Genomic DNA, 18,867 nt, shown 5'->3' with positions numbered 1-18,867 from the left:
AAAATGATGGCATGCGCAGAAGCGGCGAATTGTGACCCGTGCACGTGCAGACGTGGGTTGCATTCTGCTCGGGATGCGAACGGGGCTCCGGAACGGATCCCGTTCGCATCCAGAGGTACCACTGTATACTGTATAAATAAAAGAGAAAATCATCAGTGGAGGCATTATTTTTAACTTGCAAGTGGTGTTATGCTTAATATCAATACAGTGGTACCTCGGGTTAAGAACTTAATTTGTTCTGGAGGTCCGTTCTTAACCTGAAACTGTTCTTAACCTGAGGTACCACTTTAGCTAACAGGGCCTTCCGCTGCCGCCACGTGATTCCTGTTCTCATCCTGAAGCAAAGTTCTTAACCCGAGGTACTATTTATGGGTTAGCGGAGTCTGTAACCTGAAGTGTATGTAACCCGAGGTACCACCTTATTAATACTAATGGTACTGGTTATATAGCTTTCTTGGTTATATTAGACTGGTAACAGTGATTTTTTCTATGAATGGGGGGCTAAGTTTGTCCTACTATGGATAGGATATCATTACGAAGCTAATGTTAAGTCACTCAATGATTTCATTGGAAGAGACTTAAGCATGTGCTTAAAGTTCTCCCATTGAAATCAACTTACCATAAAGATGGTGGGTTATTTGATATTGAGTTGCACTGAGTACACCAGAGACCATATTTCTGGAAGTTCTTCCAGGAGATGAGCAGCCTGGGATTTCTCAGGTGATTAGATTTAGGCATTATCTCTCCTCTTACCCTGAATACTCAAAAGTGAATGATTTAAACTTTGCTGTGCAAAAATTACTTCAATGAGATATTTACAGAACAGGGAGCAATAGTGAATTTACTGTGTAGTCTTAGGCAAATCAGTATTAATGGACTTAGGATATTTTACAAAATGAATAAGGTATGGATGATATTTTACCAACTAAAAGGACTGAATCCAGCATAGTTACTTAATATAAAAATCAATATAAAAAGTAAGTGATATTTAAGTTCCATTACTTTTAGTGGGACTTGGTGAAGACTAATTTCAGCTGCACTGGTGGTCAACCTTTACAGAGCTCATCAAATTTATATCTGTACACAACTCAGCTCCCAGATCAGGTTTGGATAGTTACAGTGTAAAGGCACATCTCACCTTTTCTTGGCACTTAGGACAGACCCAGACCCCTTTGGGGACAGTCTTCAAGGGAGGGTCCAAGCAGTTGAAGTGATAGGCTCTGGGGCATCTTCCACAGGATTGCAAATTGGCACCGCGCTTACATGCTGAACAATATTCATCATGGCTGACCTCATTCTGCGAAACACAAAAGCACAAGGAGGCAGGTTGTTCAGCTAATCTACAGAAGGAGCTCTCCACAAGCAGACTGTGGCCATATAAACTCACCACTTTGCCAAACAAGTCCAATTAAATAGATGAAAATGAGACCTTAGCCTATTTGTAGCACTCCTACTTCATATCAATGATCAAAGCCTGACAGCACCAACCCAACTATTACACATTGTTCCCGAGCACGAAAATCTTGGAGACAGGAGCCATCATTCTAAACACTGACCAGATGCTTGGAAGCTGTGGCTGGATGGTTTCGTGGGAGCCGATTGAAACTAAATCCTTCGAAGACAGAGGTCCTATGGCTGGGTCGGGATGGCATGGGGATGAGGGACCAACTCCCTTCTCTTGCGGGGGCCCAATTAGTGCCATTGCCTTCCGTTAAGAGTTTGGGTGTAATCCTTGATGCCTCCCTTTCCATGGAGGTGCAAGTTACAGCAACAGCCAAGGCGACATTTTTCCACCTTCGTCGCATCAAGCAGTTGGTCCCTTACCTTTCCCGCCCTGACTTGGCCACAGTGATCCATGCGACGGTCATCTCCAGGCTTGACTACTGTAATTCGCTCTATGCGGGGCTGCCCTTGAAGCTGTCCCAGAAACTCCAGCGGGTGCAGAATGCTGCAGCGAGGCTCCTCACGGGGTCTCTGCCATGGGAGCATATTCACCCAGTGCTTTTCAAGCTGCACTGGCTCCCGGTGGAGTACAGGGTCAGGTTCAAGGTGCTGCTTTTGACCTTTAAAGCCCTTCACGGCCTAGGACCCTCGTACCTACGGGACCGCCTCTCCTGGTATGCCCCACGGAGAGCCTCAAGGTCCATAAATAGCAACACCCTAGTGGTCCCGGGCCCTAAGGAAGTTAGATTGGCTTCGACCAGAGCCAGGGCCTTTTCAACTCTGGCTCCGGCCTGGTGGAACGCTCTGCCTCATGAGACCAGGGCCCTGCAGGATCTGATTTCTTTCCGCAGGGCCTGTAAGACAGAGTTGTTCTGCCTGGCCTTTGGCTTGGAGCCAGTCTGATTCCCTCCCTCTCTCTTTTTTTTCCCTTTCTTTTCCTTCTCCTCCTGCGATGAGGCTACATTTTAATATTTTAATGTTCCATTATGTTAATGTTGTATTTTATTTTTGTTTTTAAGTTGTAATCATTCATCTTGTTTTTATTATTGCTTGTAAGCCGCTCTGAGCCCGGCCTTGGCTGGGGAGGGCGGGGTATAAATAAAAAAATTATTATTAATTAAACAGAAGGGAAATAATTATTTTGAAGAGATTTGTTTCTATGGTGATGAACTGATTTTGCTAAAGATATGTCCTCAGTGGCTCTTGGTTTATGGTGGACATATTGTCAGCATGTTAACTTGCCTGTGTTATGAAGGTTCTCAACATCACACATAATCTATATAGGATTGTAGGTACAGTGCTGTGGAAGAATCTGTGATTGTGAAAAACATAATTGTGTGGTCCTGGAAGCATCATTTAGCTTGATAGATGGGATCCTGAAATCTAAGGTTAGCATTCTCCAATTTGCTGTCTGTTTGTTTTCCATGTGTGATCACTAGACTGCGGTGGTGAATCTTCAGGCTGTTCAGGAGTATACCATGGCCAATGGTATCAGAAGAATTCAAGAATCTGAAGTAAGATTGCACTCTCCTGTCCACCTCTCTGCAATTGTCATCCATTAGGAAGACCAAGGCTGACTCAGTTCCATGGCCAGGCCTAAACCCAGAATGGAATGACTCCAAATAAACTGTGTCATCCAAGAATGCTTGCAGCTGCTCCATCACAACCCTTTCCACCACCTTCCCCAAAAAGGGGGCATTTGTGACTGGTCAATAGTTGTTCCTGTCAAAGGGGTCTTTAGGCTGTTTCAAGGGAGCAGGGACAAATCAGTCAGACCCCCTCTGCTAGATTTAATAAGCCAGGAGAGACAAGTAATGGAACCTGGGAGATTCTGCATACAGATAAAAACAAAATGTTCTTTGCAGTGGACAGAGGACGTGTGAACCCGAGTAATGTTCCTCCAGTCATTTCTCTGACCATTGCATTGCCTGCATTTTTGGCAAAACTACCCTGGACAGCAGTGGGGCAGTGACAGTAGTACTTACAAATGTACACTCTGGTATGTGACAACTGAAAAGGCCCAGGGTGACAGACAACAACACAACATCTTTTTTTAAAAAAAGCTGAAACGAAGACCCTGTTCCCTCGCAATTTACAAGGTGTGGTAAAACATACCTGCCAAGATGGATCCTCATTGGCTAGCATTATGAAAGAAGGGCAAAACACAGGTTAGGAGCAGTGGGCTTAGATCCCCAGCTTGGTGGGATTTTAGGTAGGCTATGATAAAAGAATACTGTGTACGAGCAGAGGGTTATCATCAGTCAGGCTATGTCTGTCCAAGTGACCCTACATGCACTCCCCCCTTTTTAATTTATCTTTATACTAAGCTTTTTGCATTCCCTCTTCATGTATGTTTCCTCTTCTCAGGCACTTTTTGTTTGTTCACATTGAATGTGTGAAATTGCACTCACATGCCCATACACACAAATAACTGAAGTGATGCATGCAAGATATTCACAGGGCCAGGGCTGCGCAAGATCAGAGATAACGCTCGCCCTGAAAGAGCTTAGCAAGAGAAATTAGAGAGATGTCAGTAAAGATGAGTGGCTATATGCAATCGCCTTCCAATGAAATGAAAAAGGGTTTGGTAATGGAGAAGGAGAAGGAGAAGGAGGAGAAGGAGAAGGACTACACAGACACTTGCCCAGCCTATTCCCAAGTAGGTTAGCAGCACCTTAATGAGGTACTAACATTTGCTCTAAGGAAACATCTAAGGCAGGGATAACCAGAAGTGCAACAAGAGTGCTTCATTAATGAGATACTTCCCACTGCTGGAATGTAAAACTACCAATGCTTTAAATGTTAGTTCCGTCTTTCATAGCAACCCTTGTGTGAGCTAGAAACAATCAGGATGGGGATAACTCCCCTGAACACATGACCTGCAGCTGATCAATATTCTGATTTCGGGAGAAGATCATCTGCAAAAAATATTAGTATGGAAGTGCCCCAAGAAACTAGAAATATTAAAAAGGTAAAGGTAAAGGATCCCTGACAGATAAGTCCAGTCGCAAACGACTCTGGGGTTGTGGCTCTCATCTTGCTTAACTGGCCGAGGGAGCCGGCATACAGCTTCCAGGTCATGTGGCCAGCATGACTAAGCCGCTTCTGGTGAACCAGAGCAGTGCACGGAAACGCCATTTACCTTCCCACCGGAGCGGTACCTATTTATCTACTTGCACTTTGACGAGCTTTCAAACTGCTAGGTTGGAAGGAGCAGGGACCGAGCAACAGGAACTCAACCCATCACAGGGATTCGAACCGCTGACCTTCCGATCGGCAAGCCCAAGGCTCAGTGGTTTAGACCACAGTGCCACCCACATCCCATTACTACATCCCATTACCACAATATTAATCTGAGGCAAAAATGAGAATGAAGTGCAGACTATACTAGCATTGTGTACATATTTTCAGCGGCTGAATAGAAAAACTGAGTTTATCCTGTAAATTAGCAAGAAAGAGGTAAATAGTAATTTGCTATTTAGTGCTGCACAATGCTCAAACATTGTGCTGGTCTAGGTACTCCAGTATGATGCTGCTGCTGCTGCTGTTGTTATTAATACCATGGGTACAGTGCATGTAGAATCTTGGGTTCAATTTTCATGAGTTTGCGAAAAGGGTTTCAGGTAGCAGAGCTTGGGAAAACCTCTACCTAAGACCACGCAGTGCTGCCTCCTGTCAAGAGCGCATGGAATTGGGGTAGATAGACCAAAGCAGTGGCACATACATTTTGATCAGTGTTGGTAGTCAGCCATAATTTTCTACTAGCCAGTTTAAAGCCCAGTCCCACTATGATACTACAACAATATCATATGCATTTTCAAAACAGGTAACAGTTTCATTAGACTGGATGAAGTTATATATTAAAAACTCAGGCTTTATCTAAGCTAAGGAGCACATAAAATTATTATTTAAATCTACAGTGCATTTCATAGTTTTCAGGGTTTACTTCCTTTCTAATTTTTCAGGATGATTTACTGTATAATTTGCATTAAAAGCTCAAATATTAAACAAACCTACATTTTCTAGAACTAGGTGTGGAATATATGTACTTTGGCCAATAAGACACCTAATAGAATTTCTTGTCCAAAGAAATGGATTTACAAAAGTGAAGCAAGATTTTTTTTTCAGGAAGCAGGAGTTCTAGGGCACCTTAAAGATCAACAACTTTTATGACATGAGTTCTCATAGGCTAGAGTCCAATTCTCAAATATTAATATATTTTAGCTCAAAATAATTTCTGCCTTGTTAGCTGAAAAGTTGGCATACAGATCTAGTAGTTAGGGCTAAACTTCAATAGGGTAAATTTTACAAAGTGCAGCTCCCTTTTTTGACTCATGTAAATTGTCATAAAGAGGAGGTGTGTCCTCTGACCTCAATAAACAACAGGAAAAATTTTACTGTAATTATTTCAAGTGTGGAGTACTAACCTATATTTCCATTCCAATAATTCAGAGATCTTACCTCTTGTGGACAGAAACAAGGGATTGTTCAAATAATTTGATGCAAGACGTTTCCTCTGCAAAAGATAACATGAATAGCATTGACTGAGACATTTCTTCCAACAACAACCAAGTCCAACTGAGAGGGCATGGTCAAAACAAAAAAAATTCCTTCCAGTAGCACCTTAAAGACCAACTAAGTTAGTTCTTGGTATGAGCTTTTGTGTGCATGCACACTTCTTCAGATACACTGAAACAGAAGTTACCAGACCCTTCTATATAGTGAGAAGGTGGGGAGGGGTATTACTCAGAAGGGTGGTGGGAATGGGTGATTGGCAGATAGCTGTAATGAGCCTGTTGACGACTCTTAACGACTGCAATAGGTCTTACAGGAAAAAGCAAGGGGTGAGAAGGTGAAAAATGGCTTTGTCATGTATAATGAGATAAGAATCCAATGTCTTTGTTCAGACCAGGTCTCTCCATGGTTTTACGTTTGGTAATAAGTTGCAATTCAGAGGGCATGATCAGCAGTGATCCACACATGGGTGTCAATAATATGCACATACATACTTTTAAAAAGGGGGATTCTATATCAGAGTGTTGGGGAGATCCCATAATAAAATTAACATGAGATTTCCTGGAGCCGTTGTGGTATTCTGTGTTAAATCTGTGGGTTAAACACAACTTCCTTCAGGAGCATTCCCTTTTTAGCAAGGAATTCCATGCAAGAGAGTTAGAAAAAACACACATTGTTTTAGCTGGATAGGTATATATTTAAATAGATATAGATATATATGCTGATGTGAGTATCAGGGCCTTTTACAAAAGAAAAGGCAATATATACTGTTATAAATAAATATTTCAATGAATGTCAGCTAACGTCATTATCAAATGTCAGCTTTAAATAGCCTAAAGAAAGAGTGCCTTGTGTTTCATCTTCCCAAGTTCCTGGCATAAATGTGTGCTTTTCAAAAGTGGATTTTTAATGAAATTGTATTTTTAAAGTCCACAACGTATTTTACCATATGTTATGCCAGAAGCATGAAAAGAAGAAATGTACATAATTTGTATTTCCACTTCTCCAAAACTGCTAAGATTAAATTTATGTCAGTCACATACAAAAGAAATAAGTGATCCCATTACTAGTTCATTAGCTGTAACTGAATTAGATAAAACCGGCATCACAGGAAACATTTATTGAGGTTGCTTTATTGAACATGCAACATTCGTCAGAAACTACTGGGCTTGGGGGGGGGACGACTTTTTAAAGTGTTTTCTGCTTTCACTTGCAATTGCCAATCCCAATTTGAACCAATCCTCAGCGAATCAAAACAATGAAGTCTCCCTTCCCCCCTAAATCTCACTTTTCCTAAACAGCAGATAGTGGGATAGATTTAGCCTTTCCTTCCCCATAAAATAAGCTTGAGTTGTGGGTGGTAAATGCACAGAGCTAATGTTAAGATGCTACTGGGTTTAGAAATCCATGTCTATCTTATACACTTAAGCCAGTAGGAAACTGATCAGACTGTCTCGCTCCCAATCAGGGAAACACTGACAATGTGTTTCTCTCAACAGCTTCATAATACAGTAAACCATGGCAGCTATGCTGCTTTAAAGTCTTGTTTTGTAAGAGGGACGTGCTTTTATTTTGTAATGGGAAACTACTGTGGTCACTCTAGTGTCACGTGAATAAGGACCAGAAGCGAAGGGGAATGAAAAAGCGAGAAGACAAGAGACGTACCTCTGTTTCCAAAAGCCCACTGTAGGCTGGGTTGGCTGTGCTTCTTCTTTTCCTCTCCTGACGCTTGCTTTGGATTTCTGTAATCAATTTATGAAACGTTATCTCTGTATGTGTGTGATCATTTGAAAACAATTCTTTTCAGATACAACTCATTAGTCAGATGACATTTGGCTTGTGGTCTGCTTAGACCTTATGTTTAGTTTCTAATGCTTGTCTGGGCAGCGGCCCTGATAATTTGTCAGATTTTGTGTTTGAAGTTATTTCTGAAATTCACAATATGGTTTAACGCAGCAGTCTGGAACCTCAGGCCTGAAGCCAAATATGGCCCTGAAGCCTTCTTTATCTGGCCCTTGCAGCTTTCCCAGGGCCACCCCTTCACCAGCCTGCTCTGCACCCTCAAGTGCTTTTGCCTGGCTAGACTGTGTCCTTGAGATGGATGGAGAGGTGGGCATTTTGTAAGGCTGGAATGCCACCTACACTCAAAGGTAAGTGTTGCACCTCTTGCTCTGCCCACTTTTTGACCCTGGCCCCATCCATGGCTGTTGTGCTCCCCAGGAGGTCACCCACGAAGGACTGTGGCCTTTGGGATGAAAAAAGGTTCCACACTTTTGGTATAATGGCTACTAAATGAGAATCCTTTGATTATCAGACAGATTCACAGACGTCTAATAACAATTGGCATAGCTCAATACCTAAACTGTTGTTGCTGGCATCCGTCTGTCTCGAGAGACAATGGACTGCACCTCTGGGGGTGAAGTCAAACTGCTGCATTAGCAGCACCAAATATTGCACCCTGGGGAGCAATCCTGGGCAGTGTGTTTGGAGGTCCTGGGCTACCCAGACAATAAGGCCTCATCTCAGCCCCACTGATGTGGTCCAAAGGAAAGCAGAGGAAGATGTTTGGCACCAGCTTGGCTGCAGGAGTTGACGGAAGGAGGTAGAAAAGGCGCCATACAACCATCTTGGAGACTACAATCCAGATTTATGTAGGGTTTACCCTTTAGCCTTTTCTTCTCCTGAAGACAAGATGGCGAAGACCTAACTAGACAACTATATTAGAGGCTATATACCGCTGAATACCAGACACTGGGGTAAACAGCAGTGGAGGGCCCTCTTGAGCACGCAGAAGCATTTGGTCAGCCACAGTTGGAGACAGCCTACTGAGCCCTCCAATCCTTGTTTTAATTTACCAAGGCAATCCTGGAGCCATAGGAGCTTGCAATCTTACAAGGATTCGTTTCTTTAAACAAAAACAAAAACCAGCAATACCCCAATAACAAATCACACCAAGAGCCCAACTAGTATCCTATTAAAGGGGCACTCAGACAAAAGAATTCAGTGATCAGAGCTATTAAGTAAGTTATAAGCTTTTTAAAGCTTTGGACAACAAGGTCAGAATGAAAAGCTTCATTAACACTCAAGCCTCTATGCCCATTAACAAACACATCCTTATCACAGTTTTGTATCTCAGCTGTTGCAAAAGGCACTGCAGGTTTTCTTTGTTTCCCTCATAGAGAAGGGGAAAGAAAGACTATAAATATCAAAGCTGAATTTGTAGACGTATTTGGTTCAAAACCTCGCTTAGAAAAAGGTTTAAACCCAGATTTATGCCAACTTACATCATTAAAATATAATATTAACACAGGCTAACTTTGAGGAGCTGCTTTACTTTCTTCTTTGAAGTAGTGTGTAGGAGAGTTGTCATGTTTTGAGGAGTCACAGTGTTTGTGTATTCTAGTTGTAAAAGTACAAAAAGAGTTCAGATTTCTATAGGTAGCAATTGCTATCCCTCTTGCAAAAGCTGCAACGTAATGCACGTAAGCGAAAACACCTGCAAGAAGGGCTAGACTTCTGCAAGGCATCCTGAACAGCAAGACTGGTAGCCTATATAACCAGTTTGCAATCAGCTGTACCAAATGTGTGTCAGTTGCAATGAAGTACTAAAAATATACAAAACTGCATAACGGCCATCAACTTTGCCTTTTTAGAGTTATTTTGTAAGAAGTGAAATGGTTGGAGTTTGTGAAGAGGGCAGATGTAGAGCATATCATGGCAAATGGAGGAAGGGATGAAATGTCTGAACCTGGCCTCAGTGACTGGCCTCCCATAGACCCTGTAAGGGATTGTGTCTTTTGAAATATGTTGTCATCAGAATGTATGGCAGCTGGCAGATGTCAACAGCTGCTGCCTGTTCAAGTACCTAATTTAAAAAAAAAAAAATCTTTAAGGCTTCCTTGAGTCCCTGTCAGGGAAAAAGGAGAGGTAAGAATGAATGAATGAATGAATGAATGAATGATACAAATGCAGGGATGGTGGGGACATTTGTATGGCAAACTGGCAGGAGGTCCTTAACGCCTCCCACACCTGCCAAGTCTTCAGTGCAGATGTTATGTACCCACTAGGCACTTCCTCTTAGCTGGGTTTCTTCCAGTTTCAAAATCTGTCTGGGAAAATTTTATTACGGGGGGAACATTTGCAGGGGAGAATCAGTGAGCGAGCAACAAGTTAGGTGGTCCCGCCTTCCTGTTAATTCCTCCCCAGCAAGTGTCTCCCCCAGCACTTGCCTTGTGAGGAAAAACACATGTTGGGGCCAAATTCAACCAACCCATTTCACTAGTGGGCTTCCCCCTCCTCTTTTCTCCCCGCACCTCCCCCAAAGCTGCTCTAGAGGGTTGGGAGAACCCACAGGACAGCATGTGGGGCAAGGAGAGGAAAGATGGTTCCACCAGACAAGCAGAAATGCTTGTGCTGATGGTCTCCTGAAGACTCTGCTGAATGACCGCTGCCTGTTTCCTTGATTTCACAGAATGTGGACTTGCTGCAAGAAATGCGAGGGCTTCCCAGGGACAAGTGAAGTCTCAAAGGACTTGCCCGAATAGCAGGTCCCTCTGGTTTCCCCAAAGCCTCTCAGATTTTGAGAACTAGAGCATTTCTATGCTTTGTGCCTCTTCAGGGGAGAACTTGGTGAATTTAGTTTCTGCATTCGCTTTCTTCATATGGTGCTTGGTTTGGTTACTCCGTTCCATGGGTCTTAGGTAAGTTTGATGTATCTTGGATTTAGAGAGTTACTAAGTGACTGGCTACATGAGCTTGGAAATCCCATTCTCCACCTGATATTGATGACTGGGTAGTGGCATCTTGAGAACCAGTGATACATAGCTAGAGATGGGAAGGCCTGGGGAAAAACTGGAAAAATTGGAAAAACAAACAAACCAAGGTTTCCCCTGTTTTTTTTAATTATCCAAAGCCCTTTTTCCCCCCAGAAAAAATGGGGAGAAAAAAGTGTGCTGAATATTCAAACTATATCAAACTGTTTTTCCCAAATTTTCCGGGGGGAAACGGAAAAGGGTTGTTGTTGGAACATGGGTTGTTGTTTTTTCAATTTTTTTCCGTCCCCCCCCCCCAGGCCTTTCCATCTCTATACATATCTCAACATATGAAGGAGCATCTTGCACAAATTTAAAGGCATATGGAGTTTTGGCCACAATTGCTGTGACCTGATAATCCGACTCCTGCCCAGTTAAAGCAACCCCTCTAGTAACCAGCTTAGACGCCTCTTTACTTCCAGATAGTTTTGTATCACCTAAAGGAAGAACATATTTTTTAAAAAATCTTTGTTCTAATGTTATATTTAAAATCCATATCCATTCCCATTCCTATTTATTGATACTGAAACATCTTAATAAACTACTGGCAGAAGAGAAAAATTGTCCTGGATGATTGCTGGTATTTTCAATGTAGCAATAGTCAGTGATATTATTCAGAGGTGCTCAAGCTTTAAATTATTACTCTTACTTTCCTGACATAAAAAAAGATTAGACGGGCAAGTTGTGGGATTATTATCTACATGATTTGTATTACGCAAGCCTCTTGGTAAAACTGTTGCTTTGTAAGTTCCATTTCAATCTCTTGCCATTAAAGGATTAGGGAAGCTGATGACTTAGAACTTTCTGTAAACTGCTTTTAGATTTCCATTCATCAAGGCATGAAATCATTTTCCAAAATGCAGCTATAAAGTTCTGAGCCTTTCTGGGGAAAACAAACAAACAAACAAACAAACAAACAAACAAACAAACAGCAAGACCCATAGGAGGGGATCCTCACAAAGGATATGACTGCATTCTGAAGTGCTCTATTACCCCAGCTTCTTCACATTCTAGAAAATGTAAGTGATATTTTAAAAGAGAAGTTACACAATATGCTGAGTATGTGACAGAGGTGGATATTTAATCACCAGCATGGGACGAGATCACAATGGTCACCCTTTTTCTTGTGTTATGGTCCCGATGAAGCTTTGAGAAATGAGTATCATTGAGATCATGGTATGAGGGAAAGGATTAAGCCCCCTTTACAACAGTCTTGATCTTGGCTGACACACATGGATGCTATTTATTTATTTATTTATTTAAAATCGGTCACATGAAATGCCATCTTGGATTTGTTATATAGTATATCTTGGCTGTAGCTCTTTGCAGTATACTCTACACATTCCAGTCATGGCATTTTGTTGGTATATGTAAGCTACATTACTGAACATCAGAGCAAGATCTTCAGCTGGCAAAGAACACACAATACTTTACTTCATGAGGACCAGTCCTGTCCCCCCCCACTTTTAATAATAAAGAGTCCAAGTTTCCAACCTTCATTGAGAAGTTGCTTTCCCTCCAAAACAGAAAACACTTTTGTACTAATAAAAGCGTTCTTACCTTCCAAGTATTCTGTCGTAACCAGGCCTAATGCTACCATAAAGGCAATTTTCTAGAGAAGAAATAAAAAAATACATTACTTTGATTACTGCTGAAAGAACTCCAGTTGCACCATAGGGCTTTACAAATTCTTCCATTTGAAGACTAACAGCATGAACACTTTAATAACTCAGGACCTTCAGTCCTCTATAAAAAAAACACAACATCTATGTTCTGATGAATTCCTCAAAGCAGTGTCAAACCTGTGCAGGTGGGCCAGAGTTTTGTTTTTGCGAAAGTTTGATTTGTACTGTACTGCATTTGTGCATACAGTTTCATTGGTTTCCTGCTTCTATGTTTAAAAGTGAGCAGTATGGAAAATAAACTCTCTGTCTGATCCCAATTACAGTGGACAGAGTCTGGTCTACACTTGTAACAGAATGAAGTAGTCAAATGGAATGTAACTGCTTCAGACTGTGTGTGAGGGGTGACAATTCTAACCCCCCCTAAAAAAAAAACAACCCATGAAGAAACATGAAAGACTGGCACGTCAGGGCGAAAAGCTGAAGCATAACCTGCTGCCTGTTGAATTAAGTGTGGAGAGATTTTTATTTAAGAGGAGCATTCAAAAATCTGACCTCACTCCAACCACCAGCTGTTGGGTTTCCGTATTTTGAAAAGCAAAATAGAAGACACATTTGCTGATTTCTACTTTTCACTATGACGACTCTACCCATGAAAAAAAGGACATATGGCAACCCTAGCGAGACTCGTTTTAAATATTCTCTATTGCAGAATGGAATATGAAAATCTGAGTCTAGACATTTATACCACTGGATAATTAACAAACAGTTTTGGTGAAGTTCAACATGAGCCTTCTCAGAAAGCAAGAACTTGACTTGCTGTCTTTGGACATTACAGCTCACGTCTCATATGAAGGTATACCAAAGAAATTGGTTCTATGTCCAGAGTACATAGAATAAGCACCAGTTCCAACACTGGTGACTGGCCACAAACTGGTCCGTGAGGTGGGAAAGAAGATGGTGGCCGAGGTCACTGAGAGGTAGGTGCTAATGTACTTGCAAGACCCCTGGATTCTGAGCTTTCATTTTGGGGGCGGGGGGAGGAATGAGTCTCTAACTCCTAAAAATAAAGTTATAAAGCAAAATGTGCAGCCGGTTAGGGGCAACCAACCTATTGATTCAGCCATCTAATGCAGATGGAGAAACAATTGTAACCTGCACTCAGTGACTCAGTAGAACATACCCTGTGGTTCTGGACTATAGATTAATGTGTGAAGAGCTATGACCTTTTTTTTTGCAAAAATCAAAAGGCTCAGGATGGTGTGATAACCATGGCAAAATCTGAACATTTGCTGCCTTGAACCAACTTTATGGAAAATCTATTTCTGCAAACATGCATTGCCCAAAGAACTGCCTCTCTGTATTGACTGCATCAAGTCACCATGCCTTTAATAAAGTGAGATTAAAGCACAGACGAGGAAGGATTTTTCTATGGAAGGTCATTAGCACAACAGAAAACTCAGGTGGGGGTAAAGCTGACACTTGGCAGGGTGTCTGCCTGTCTCTGTCTTTTGTGGTGAGGGTTTTGTCCCTGACCTGATACTGCAAGTCAGGGGCAAAAGGAAGCACCACTTGTGCATTTTCTATGCTTGACGGAGGGGCAGCAGCACCACCCAACATGCCTGTCACATCTTTCTCAATGATGGCCAAAGAGGAGCCAGCCCACGGTCTGGACCTAGCCCTCCACTACTCAAGGGGAAAGGAAGACTTAACAACCTAATTAAAGAAAAATGTCATTCATTACACCAATTAAAGGATCACCTAGCACTTGGGCTGCGATACCACAGTCCCTGGGCAGCTGCCTTAGGAGGCCCTGGATCCACCGTCTTCCTCCAAATCCAACTCAAACTCCTACATTAGCTGCTTTGCTGTTTTCAAACAAGGTTACTGCTTCCCTATTCTTTTGCTTTTGAATGCCAAGCTTTCTTGATCTATATTTCTGAATTCTGTTCATACTAAATATATCAATAAATGCCTTAAGGAATCTGCAGTACTTCTCTCTTTGCATAGTTCAATAAGGATTTTTTTTTAAAAAAAGACAACAACATTTCACGTTGTAATTATATGTTCTAGTTGTCGTTACATGCATTTACACTAATTACACAGTTAGTTCTAATTACACTAATTGCATAAATGCATGTTAATCAACTAAAGCTTACCCAAAGAACAAAATAAATTAACCCAGAGCCTTATAATACACACTTTTTCTTTAGTGCACAAAGAAAGCAAGACAGAAGCAGGACCTCATGCTTACGCCCCAAGTCTGCCCTGCCTGATAACCATACGGTTGTTCTTCTTCTAGCAGAACTGTTCCTGTTAAGTCATCAGTTCCACTCTAATATGCAGAAAGGAATAAAAAACTAATTTGAAAATAAAACTGATATTAAAATACCTTCTTAATCTCCAGTTGTGTCTCCCAGCCACACCCTGGAATGCTATTTCATGCAAGGCCAGAAAATACGTATTCTTTAAAATGACTATTAAATCAACACAGACTGGTGATCCACACAAAAAAGAATGGCATCTCAGTGAAAAATACATCTCATACCTGATGCGAGTGAATGAACTGAAGGGGTCTAGGGATCAAAAACACAAAGGCAAATATGAGGGAAATGGTTTACTTACTTAAACTACAATGAGGGGGAAGGCTGATTTTCAGAAAGGTGGGTGAAGATGAGCATTGTTATGGCAACATGTGATGGGTAGGTTGGCTGTGTTTGTTGAGGTTCCATTTATACCATGATTGCATAACTACTAGGCAAATCCTCTGGTCTCATACACTGAACAACTTGTATCTCTCTAACACAACCAGTTCTTTCAAGATGAACAGCCACACAACTCATCCCCCAGTGGCTTTGTTTACAGAAATAACAGGAAATCAAAGCTCAAGACTTGGAGATTTTTAATGTTCAGATAAGCAATCACGTAACAGAATATATCGGGGGCAGTTAATTTTGAAATACATAAGTAAGTAGAATTTGACATCAACTCAAGGGGAAATGATATATAAGCAGTGCATTTTTTGTTGATTTTTTTTAAAAGTGAGGTGCTAGTATTCAGATATGGAGAAAAGTGCCTTGGATGCCAGCAAAAAATGGCTGCTGTGTGCAAAAAAAAGAGGTGTTGTGGACTGAAGATCAAGGCTGAGCATATTACATATATCTAATGGACTTAAATTAAGTGAGGCACGTTACATGAGGCATGTCCTTTTGTGTGCTCTTTTATATTTGATAACTCTTCACCAAATGCAATATTTTACTTTAGTGAAGCAGTTAAGAAGGGGCCCAGTGAAGCGGCCATTCAAAACAGCAACAGTGTCAGTATCCCGTAAGAGGTATAAATCTACAGTGAATGGCTATGTAAAAACTGGAAGAAGTGCTGAAACAGCAAGGTTGTGCATGTAAGAAGGCAGGCAACCATCTGAAGGAAGGTTGCTTTGAGGACTAAATGAAGTGTTTTGAACAGCCATAAAGCTCTAGATAAACACTGGGTAATACTTTACTGTGATTGTCTGAGGGTGGAACTCAGCTTCCCCTTCTCTATCCTGCAGCCTCCCCACATGCCCCCCAAAAAACTACTCCAGAGAGTTGGGGGACCCTCTGCAGCAAATCTGGGGAGGTGGCAGAGAGGAAAGGGAAGTTATGTTGCAGGAATACTTTTCACATTAAGAGCTCCCTTAGAATTTGGAGATTTTTAAGCAAAGGTTGGATGGTCATCTGTCATGGATGCTTTAGTTGAAAGTCCTACATTGCAGGGGGCTGGACTAGATGACCCTCAGGGTCCCTTCCAACTCTACCATTCTATGATCGCCCCGGTGTCTGCTCATGCAGTGCTGAGCATCATCTATTAAGAATTTTTACTAATAATGAAAATAATAGAACAGAGTTTACAATCCACAAGACCAGGGTGGCTAACCTGTGGCCCCTTCAGATGTTGTTTTAGTCCAACTCCCATCAGCCAGCAGGGCCAATGGTCAGGAATTATGAGCGCTGCAGGCCAACGCCATTGGCAGGGTCACAGGTCAGCCACCACTGCCATCAGAAGAACATAAAGAACAAAGAGTTACCCAAGACGGTAAGCAATAAATCCTGTATTATAGTCATTTCTGCTGTTACTGTTCCATGAAAAAAATAAGAATAAATTGTTGGTGTTGGACAACAAATGCAGTCGTCCCAATTTTATGGACAAGTCTTATGTGTAAAGTATTTTTTGCTGACAGAGGAAAAAATGAGCACAAGTCTGTTCTGTCTAGGCGATGTTCCAAAGACAGCTATTAATATTATTCAACTTGAGTAATGACAATTGGGTTCAATTCTACTGTCTTCTAGAGTACTCTGAAATGCTCTTGCATATCTCATAGCATTAGGTCCCATTTTACTATTTACTACCTGTAATTTTAAAAGTATAATTTCCAAGATTCTACAGGTCTGTTTTCTAAGAGCAGGCGAATTGTTTTGCCACAAGCTTATTAGCTTGCAGTGAACTCTACACTAAAAATCAGGCATATGAAACATCTTGCAGGGAAACTGAAGTGGCATTAATAGTTATAACACCAGGTCTATATGTATGCAGCCATGTTGGCTGCATCACAGGAAGCAGGCATGGGGAACCTATAGCCATCAAAATGTTGTTGGACTCCAACTCCCATCAGCCCCACTTAGTCTGGCCAATGATCAGGAATGAGGGGAACTGCAGTTTGGTAACACCTGGCATGGGGTGGGGAGTCACAGGTTTCGCATCTCTGACCTAAAGCGCCACTTAAAGCTTGATATTATTATTATATTAATAATCAAGTCCTACCCTCCTCTCCACATCTGCAAGCTATTCATTGAACCTTTTCGTATCCATCTAGATGGCTTGCAAATAATCAATATTACAGAAAATTCTCAGTGAACAATGAAAAAGAAGCGCATTTATCCTTGCAGCACTTGCTTCCCGTTGCTTCTTATAACGGTAAGAGTGTGACATGAACCATTTGTCATACAGTAAGTAGAAACTGATTGCTTATTCTTTTTTGTAGCCAATTCTCCTCGGTGCTGCACAAGTTCATAAAACACCTTAAAAGTTCCTGTACAGGCCTGCCCACGAACTACGATCTTCAGAAGAGGTCCTCAGCAACCCAGCAGACCTTTTCTGTGGAGACACCTGGCTTGCAAAACAGCCGCCCCTCCAAAATGAGGGAAGCGGAAACGTAATTAATTTTAGGCACTAGCTAAAAAGATACTTGTTTGCCCAAACTTTTTCTGATTATTAATACTCAGTCTTGCACATTACTCTGGTTCTGTAGATGTTATTGTATTCATGTTTTAGGTTGATTTTACAAATTATTTGAATATTATTATTATTGTTGTTAATCACACTGGCTTTAAAAAATATGTTTTACACAAATATGTAAATAAACACAGATCAAATGGGCACTTTCATTACTTTGTTAAAATGCAGAACTATAACACTTAACTAAGGCTAGTAAGGACAAAGTGCTCTGGGCATATTTTGTGGATCTTGTAACAAACTGTATTTTGCAAAAGTTATAAATAAAACTAAGGCAAGCATGTTGCAGCTCCCCCCCCCCCCCCCAGTCAGTAAATAAGGGAATGTATGCTCTAAAAGCAGCAGCTTAACCTTTGGACTGAGGAGACGTTCTGTGAGCATCTCTATGTATACGAAATATCACGTTTATAAAGAAAATAACGTTTTGTTAACCTCTGGACTTTCCTCTTTTTTCTTTTTGGTAGCAGGGGGTCCCTGAGCTGACTCTTCGGGAGCTTTCTTTGTCTCCACTTTATTCTCTGTTTGGGTTTGAACTTGAGGCTGAATGATGATGACCTGCAAAACAAATGGGTGAATGAAAAAAAGATTGCTCCACACTCTGAAAGGGATTCAATTTTTCAAACAGAGAAACAGAATCTTCAAATAAAGGGCTCCTTTGTCAACTACTTTCTTGCAGAGACAATGAAATCATACAGCTGGCATATTACGATCTGGAGACTCTCTTGTCAGAATCTTTACAAATATTATAAACGAAAGAGGCACCGTTCTCAGAGACTGTTCACTTACACCTAGTTGATTCAATCGCTTGGCACGTCTCAGAATGGTGGTCCACGTGGTGTCCCCGCAACACAGAAGTTGCCAAAACTGGCATCTCCAGCCTGATTTTTAATATTCCAAAAGGAAATGGTAGAAAAGTTTCCTTTTTAAATCTAGCATCTCAATCTCTCTCAGGTCCCTCTTTTTCTAGCCTATTAATTATGTCCTGGTCCACAATAACACAATTCCATGGCATGGTCCACAACAACAACAACACAATTTCAGTTTATCCTTTGCTTGTTTACTCAGAAGCAAGTCTCACTGAGTTCAGCAGAGCTACACAAGAGTGCAAATTTATCTCTGTTTGAGAAAGACAATTATTACTCCTCTAGCATTAACAGGACTTTCTATACCAAGCATGAAAAGACTGCTAAGAGAGGTCATCTAGG

The 18,867-nt window shown here is 41.4% G+C and overlaps 1 protein-coding gene across 11 annotated transcripts in view; it reads right to left on the bottom strand.

The window, feature by feature from the left end:
* The window catches only part of PHF21B (PHD finger protein 21B), a 188,700-nt gene that overhangs the window by 7,982 nt on the left and 161,851 nt on the right, over positions 1-18,867 (bottom strand). For 6 of the 11 annotated variants that reach the window (XM_083738781.1, XM_083738782.1, XM_083738784.1 and 3 more), the window contains 6 exons: positions 18,095-18,217; positions 12,330-12,381; positions 7,624-7,700; positions 5,905-5,959; positions 3,559-3,581; positions 1,139-1,297 (listed from right to left, as the gene is read on the bottom strand). In XM_083738781.1, the coding sequence (XP_083594907.1) occupies positions 1,139-1,297; positions 3,559-3,581; positions 5,905-5,959; positions 7,624-7,700; positions 12,330-12,381; positions 18,095-18,217 (489 nt within the window). Of the gene's footprint in view, positions 1-1,138; positions 1,298-3,558; positions 3,661-5,904; positions 5,960-7,623; positions 7,701-12,329; positions 12,382-14,939; positions 14,968-18,094; positions 18,218-18,867 lie in introns of those variants that run through there. The other 5 variants (XR_014564193.1, XM_083738787.1, XR_014564192.1 and 2 more) reach the window with 5 other exon arrangements.

This window comes from Podarcis gaigeae (assembly GCF_964106915.1).
Source record: "Podarcis gaigeae genome assembly, chromosome: 5".
Classification (NCBI taxonomy): Eukaryota; Metazoa; Chordata; class Lepidosauria; order Squamata; family Lacertidae; genus Podarcis; species Podarcis gaigeae.
The sequence above is the reverse complement of the archived record's forward strand: the minus strand, read 5'-3'. Positions and strand labels throughout refer to the sequence as shown.